At 46.4% G+C, this 7724-nt stretch overlaps 1 protein-coding gene across 1 annotated transcript in view; it reads right to left on the bottom strand.

The window, feature by feature from the left end:
* Nucleotides 1–7724, bottom strand: part of FAM185A (family with sequence similarity 185 member A) — a 74259-nt gene that overhangs the window by 3594 nt on the left and 62941 nt on the right. The window contains exon 8 of the mRNA XM_019543971.1: nt 4588–4717. Coding sequence (XP_019399516.1) covers nt 4602–4717 — 116 coding nt within the window. The 3' untranslated portion in view covers nt 4588–4601. The remainder of the gene's footprint in view (nt 1–4587; nt 4718–7724) is intronic.

Below are 7724 nucleotides of genomic sequence, written 5' to 3' on the forward strand. Positions count from 1 at the left end.
CACCTTGCATTTGTCAGTGTTGAAACCCATCCTATTCACGTCCGCCCACCCTTGTAACCTGTCTTGGTCCGACTGTAGCCTATTTCTCCCATCTAGCGTGCCCACATCCCCCCACATCTTAGTGTCATCTGCAAATTTGAAGGTGCTTTTTATCCCCTCATCCAAGTCACTGATGAAGATGTTGAACAGTGCAGGCCCAAGGACCGAGCCCTAGGGGACCCCACTGCCCTCATCCCTCCAGGTCAAAAATGACCCGTCCAGCACCACTCTCTGGGCGTGGCCCTCCAGCCAGTTAGTGACCCATTTGAGTGTGTAGGTTAGGTGTCGACGCCACAGTCTCCTAGTTTTTTAATGAGAACGGGGTGAGACAGTGTCGAAAGCCTTCCTAAAGTCTAGAAAGACTACGTCCACTGCTACCCCTGCATCTAATGATTTTGTGACCTGGTCCTAGAAGGCCACCAGGTTGGTCTGATAGGACCTGCTTCTAATGAATGGTTGCCCCTAAGCATAAGCTCCCCTCCTGGCCCCTCGTGGACATGTGCCAGGATAATTCTCTCAAAAAGCTTCCCCGTGATCGAGGTAAGACTAACTGGCCTACAGTTTCCTGGATCCTCCTTCCTCCCTTTTTTGAAGATGGGAACCATGCTGGCCCTCTTCCAGTCCTCTGGCACCACACCAGAGCACCACGAGTGCTCGTAAAGCCGTGTCAGGGGTCCCGCAATGACCTCTGCTAATTCCCTCAGTACTTTGGGGTGGAGATCATCTGGACCAGTTGATTTAAATTTGTCCTCTCTCTTATCTACTGTATATGGACCACTGAACAAATATAACTGAGGGTAGCGCAGCAGTATATAAAAAGTACCTCTGGGCCAACAAACAGGCCAATTACAAACAAAGCTGGAGCTGGGAACTCTTCTTTTCCTTGCTTCCCCCATAATCACCATTAGGTCACAAAATTTTTAAAATGTACTACCACAAATATTTATAGCTCTGTGACTAACACCACCTTATAGCATGCAGACAGAGAGGCTTTTCGAAGTAGAGACCACAAGCAAAATCAGACCCACTGGAACACGCACAAAGCCAGAGACAGCTTCCCTGAACTGCTCTCCTTCTCGATGGGCAAGGCAGGAAAGAACTCATTTACTTCCTGCTGTTTGGGGGTTTGTTACTTGTTCTGCTTCTGCAAAACTGAAAATGAAAACAGACTTTGGTTCTCAAGCAGCAGTGCCTGGGAAGCTTATGCTGTAGGGAATGGTTCCTTGTCAAAAGGCCAGATGAGATGCATTTTAAACTGGTTTCTGAAAGTCCAGTTTTAGGAGGCTGCCCTTTTAATCAGCCAGACCACTAGTGCTTTTTATATTGATTTCAAAATATTCTTTTCAAATTCTTTTGCTTGCAATTGTGCAAGTCACTTAAGTAAGGGAGTGCCCAAGCACCCAGGAGAGCATGGAGAGTCTTCCAAGTCTCTCTCACATGCCTGTGCCAGCCCCTCTGACAACAGGTTACTCTGCTGCTGCTTCATTCCTGCTCCTCACAGGAAAGAGCAGATCTTACAGCGCCCCCCCAAGTACATGGATGGAGTCAAAGAGAATCATCATTGCCTCCTGCTAGGCACAGTCACTATATTTCTTGTAATCAACAACAAAAAAACAGACAGTGCAGTACTGGGGGGTGATTAGTACCCTGACAAGTAATGAGGCCTTTTCACTCAAATATTTACATGCAAGTGGGTTTTTTTATTCCATATCTTGTCTCATTATAACCAAGTACAAGACTTCAGACAGACTGAATCAGTACTTCGGGTATGACTAATGCCTTCCACTGTACAAGTCAATTCACCCCTGAAAAGATTTTTCCAAAGGAGGAGTATTATTTGCAGGATTTCCCTGAACAAGTCATTCAGAAATTGCCAACATACCACCATGCTAATTAGAAGGCAACTGAGAAATGGTATATGGTCAAAATGGCACAGGGAGTCATGCTTGTTAATGCTAATGATACCTCGGACACATTTTTTGCTAAGAACACAGTCATGTCTGTAGAGAGAAAGGACACTGAGCTTAGAGCAAAGGAGAGCCAGGACAAGACAAGGAAGAGATGGGAGTCATCAATATTTGCTGTTCACTGGATGCCATCAGTGACAGCTGTGCGCTATGCACGGAGAGCAGCAACATGAACACACACAAGTCAGGTCCAGAATTCCCCGTCCTTAAGGAAATAAGTCTCATAAGTTCATAGCCCACACTTAAATACTCTTCTGAGTTGGCATGCATTTTTTATCCTCCACTCTCAGCTGACACTTTGCTTAAATGCAGCTGTAACTTGGAGTTGCCTGTTAATTTGGTGCTGGGAGCATCCTGGAAGATGAAAGAATTTCAACCCCTAAGGCAAAAGAAGAAGAGATGGAGAGAATTAGCCATAAGATACCTAATGTTAAATAAAGAAGGGGCTCTATTCACTAAAGTACCAGTGGTAACAGAGTATCATTATAACATCAAGTAAGGTTTAAAACCTCGAAGATGTCTGGTGTGAATCCACAGGGCAAAAGGGATAGGGCTTTGCCACACATCAGCTGCTCTGCAATAACTGCACAGGTGTTGGCTCTTATTTAGTAGGTGGGGAAGCTAAACCGTGGCAGTGAAAGACGGGTAAATTCAGTTTTACCCGCCCATAAAGAAAGACCACGCACACGGGCAGTTACCACAGAGCAACTGACACAGCAAAGCTTTTTATGTTCAGGAAATTTTTGACGTGTCTATACCCCCACACAGGGGCAGGCAGTTATTTCAGGCAGAGGACCGCTTAATGAGGTTTGGTGAGCTGTCAAGGGCCGCATGCGTAGCCCCGCCCCCTGAACAGTCTTGGGAATGGAAGTCCCACCCCTAACTCCTGACCAAGGCCATCAGAAGTTCCTCCCCTTGGCCCCTGGAAATACTCCTTTGTGGACCAGAAAAAAACAAATCATACACTAGAAAGTCAAATACTTACTATAACACATTTTAATTTGATTACAAAAAATATTTTTGTCATGATTTGTGTTTGTGTACTGTATGTAGAGGCGATCGCATAATAATTCAAAAATAAATTCTCAGTCTTTTATGGTGTGGGGGTGGTTTGGGGGGTGTGTTTGCATGTGTGTGTATATGGTGGGGGAGGTGGGTATGGTGGGGTGTGAGGGGGTTTGTGAAGAGGTGCGGCTGAGGGGGGGGCATAGGCCATGTTGGGGGGTTGTGTGGCATTTGTGGGGTGTGGGTATGTGGCTCTGGAACACACTGTCCTCTCCTGCAGTCAATGCAAGCAGCACTGGGGGGTGGGTGTCGGTGTGTGTAGTTTGTGGGGTGTGAGGACTCCCCCACACCACCCCCACGGCACAGCAGCAGGTGGGGGCACTGGTGCATGGCTCTGGCCAGCGCTGCATGTTGCAGCGAGAAGTCCAGCCCCCGCCAGGCCATTTGTTCCCCTGGCACTCCCTGCACTCATGGGGCACAGGAGGGAAGCCCTGCGGGCAGTGCTGGGGAAACAAGTGACCAAGCAGGGGTTGCACTCCTGGCAGCACTGGCTGGAGCCAGAAGCCAGGCACCAGCGCCAAGCAGACAGCCCCCTGCTGCTGCTGACCCCGCTGCCTGCCAGGGCTGTGCCATGGGGGGGAGGGGGGTTGGGGGAGTGTAGAAGGTTTCCCATCCTCCTCCCCCCTCACACACACACCCTGCCCACCCGTGCTCCATTCTGCTGCCCACCCCCTCCAGGCATGGGCTCTGTGCTGCAGCCAGCCCCAGCCCCATGCCCCAGCCCAGCTGCGGCCCTGCCCCCATCCCCTTCTTCCCGACCTGCTGCCCAGAGGGAGCCGGACGCCAGGGAAGCCTGCAGCAGCAGCCCTGTCCGTGCTAGCAGGGCCGGCCCTTCTGCCCACAAAGGTGGGAGAGAGGCATAATAGGATATGTTGGGGGGCGGGTGGAGGCACCTCCTTCCCACCTTTCTGGGCAGAAGGGGTGGCCAGGCACAATTCATTGGGGAGCTCTGTGGGGTGGATGAAAGTGCCTGGTAGGCCAGATCCAGTTGGCGGGCTATATTTTGCCCACCCCTGCCCTAATACCTACCATACTATGACAAGTCGTACATCTCTTAGAGCTAAGATGCCTATCCGCAACCAAATGTGAACTGCAGCTCTGAAAGTGGTTTTTTTCCTATACATGATGCAAACAACTCAACAAAAGGAAAATCTCAGTATTGTATATAAACAAGCCTTTCATGTAAGGAGACAGTATTTTATTTACATTTTTGAAACACTGTGGTGAACAGGCCAACACCACAAAGTTCGAATCACAGTTCTTTGCATTTTTAATAGGTATTTAAAAAGTTTGCAGCAGTGGCTTTACAATTTCCATTTGAACATTACTGCCTTTCTGAACATACAGGACTAAGAGTAAGCCTGTTTCATACAGCAGCTAAACAGCAACAGCCGTTTAATAAAAGAAAATGTTGGGCAAAAAAGGCCTCATATTTTATGTACGTTTTATACTAAATACAGTGCAAGAGTAGTACTGACATAATGTTACAGTCTTTACAGTTCCTAGTCTTAAATACCTTTGCCCTGTTCTTCAAGGAACTTGCAACTTGATGGACTGGAACCAGCTTTGGCTTTTAAGATGTACGGTGCCATTTTGTGTGGTAGCCTTAATCCGTTGGTCTGTGTCATTCGGTTGATTCATGTGACCTGAAAAACAGAACTGCATTCAGTTTGCTAATCTGACAAAATTAACAATTTATTTCTTTACTGAGAACTCTACAGTGAAATTTTATTGGCAGAAATTGAGACAGACTTTTAAAATGTGGGGCTCCTTCATAATTTCTCTCTTGATCCCATACAACTGCTCTCTGCCATTTCCATGGAGAGGCCAGAGTTTGGCCAGTGCTCCCCCAAAGTAGGTGGGCATGCTAATGTCCAAACCTGTGCAGGTCACAAGACCTTTGGAGATTTCTGCACAATGTCCCAGTACATCTCCACTGTTGCTCAGTCTCCCTGACAAAATGGAGCTCACAGAAACTGCTTGTTTTGCTTCCTTTCCTGCGCGTGGACAAAGCTTGTGATCCCCCCTCCTTCACCATGCCAACGACATGGAATCACTGACTTTGAGATGAACGGGATTAAAAAAAATAAAATAAGATGACATTCACGATGAAGCAGAACAAATGGTGCCTATGATATTCGCAGTGTTGAAGTTCTAGTTATAGATTTCATAGACATTAGGGCTTGAAGGGACCTTGTGAGATCATCAGGTCCAGCCCCCTGCCCAAGGGGCAGGAACTCAGCTGGGGGCAGATGACCCCAGCAAGATAGGCATTTAAGTAGTTCTTAAAAAGGTATCCAGAGTAGGTGCTTGCATTGGGTATGGTTCAAGCTTCTCCACATCCTTTTTAAAGTGTGGAGCCCAAAATTGGATGCAGTATTCCAGTTGCAGCCTCACCAAGGTCGAGTACAGTGGGAGGATGACTTCTTGGGTCTTGCTTGAGATGCATTGGTAGATGCAAGCCAGAGTATTGTTTGCTTAGCCAGCTGCGGCTTCATATTGGTGGCTCATGTTCATCTTGTGGTCAGTCATCACCCCCAAGTCTCTTTCAGTCGTGGTGCTAGTGAGTGTAGCACTGCCGAGCCTGTTAAGTATGATGTGGGGTTTTTGTCCTGCAGTGGAGCACCTTGCATTTCTCAGTGTTGAATGTCATCAGGTTTTGATCCGCCCACCTTACAAGCCTGGTCCAGGTCATCTTGAATTGCCAGCCTATCCTCTAGAGTGATCACACTTCCCCATAATTTGGTGTCATCCATGAACTTAGCCAGTCCACTTCTGACACTTGAATCCAGTTCATTTATGAATATATTAAAGAGTACTGGTCTGAGTACTGAGCGCTGAGGGATGCCACTGGTCACCATGCTGACTCAGTTATACCAACTATCAGTCTCTGAAAGCTCTGAATCCCTAGAAGTTTTCATTTGCAGTGTCTCTGTAGAAGAATGAGGATAGAAATCAGAAGGAAATCTGGCTTCTAAGCAGACAGCCCTTAAAACAGGAGGTTGGGCTGAACATTAAACAGGAAATAGCTTCCAGGTGTCAAAAAAATGAGGTGACAATAAAGGCATATGAAGAAAGAAAATAATTTTCAGCTACTCCCCTACCAATGTTCTGCACTGCCTAAAATGAGGCCACTTTAAGTTGTAAGAGGGGACAGAAAAAATGCAGGTCATAGATATGTTTGCTAGTAGATGCAAGTGGGAGTTGAAGCTGCTTGGCCCCAGCAAGGTTTCCAGGCCAAGAATCAAATCTCTCTGGTGTATTTCTGTAGACATCAGCAAACACCACAGCATGAAAGCAGCTGCACTGAACAGAGATTTCCATGCACCATTTACATCCTGCTAAAAATCTCACTACAGAGCCAGAGAAAATCACAACCAAAAAAGCCAGAGTTGTTTAAAAGCTCAATAGTTGCCTGTCTCTGATTTTCTATTTGCTGCATTAATTCATCTAGAAAAAATTATTTGTTCCTTGTGCTTTATTTGCCCATAAGGGAAATGAAAGATTGAGCTTCCTTCAAACAGAATACACTGTCAAAAGTTCTGCTCCCTGGGAAACGGCATCAAGGGATCCTGGGGGCTGAATTCCTATCATGTTTAAGACTCTCAAGGTGCTCTGATGCTTTTGCCATTTTCCAACTAATTCACAAAGTTGGAAGTTAGGAGATCCGAGAGGCAGTTCTTCTTGCACTGATCCTATTTCTCTTACCACCGTTCATTACTTGTGTTCTGATAACGATGTTCGAAGCAAACTTTGAGAATGGTTTTCCTAATGGGTAAAAACTACAATAGTAAAAGTTAGAGGTGCGCCGCTACATTGGTCTAATATTGGACCGGCACCAATATAAAGAAAATTGACCGTTTTGGAAACTAGCTTTTTTCCCCCTAATGTGGCCGATAATGTGGCTGATGAATGCCCCATGCATGAGCGCAGCTGCAGCACAGCACATAGGTGGCGAGGAGCACAGCCCGGCAGCTTGGAGAGCTGTGTCCAGCTAGTAAGTCTGCTGTGAGGGAAGTAGAAGGGAAAGGGAAGGAATTTTGGGGGGGAGGTCGATCTGCACCCCCCACACCTCCCTTCTCTTCCCCCTCGCCTTCCACCACAACAGACTTACCAGCCGGATACTACTCTTCAAGCTGCCAGGCTGTGTATTGGGAATCAGATTGCTATCAGCCAATATGCCTCCTTAAAAAAAAAAATCAGCCATCAGTACCAGCCCCAAAAATCTCTATTGGTGCACCTGTAGTAAAAGTCATTTGCATTTGCCAGTGTGAACAATGATTTAATTTCAAGGCATATTGTTCTGGGGAAAGCAGGGACAGCGGATATACCAAACACACAGCACATTACCATTATTTCTCCCTTCTGATTTAACACCTTTTAAAAAAGGAACTTTTCATGTGTTTTACAGACAGCACGGCTTTCAGAGTTCTTTACAACAAGGCAAATGTTCTTCTCTAGGCAAAAGCAGGTATTACTTATTAACTCACTTGCCTTCCTGGGGGATGGAGCAGTTAGAGATCTCTTTCCAAGTCTTTAAAATAATAGCAAGCTTCTGTGTTTAAAGAATGAATAGCAGAATAATCAATTTAAATCTTAAAACTCTACATAAACACACAAGTGGGCCCTAAACATCAAGACAGAGAGAGAGAG

Source organism: Crocodylus porosus, unplaced genomic scaffold (genome assembly GCF_001723895.1).
Source record: "Crocodylus porosus isolate Cpor-Errol unplaced genomic scaffold, CroPor_comp1, whole genome shotgun sequence".
In the NCBI taxonomy this organism is placed as follows: Eukaryota; Metazoa; Chordata; order Crocodylia; family Crocodylidae; genus Crocodylus; species Crocodylus porosus.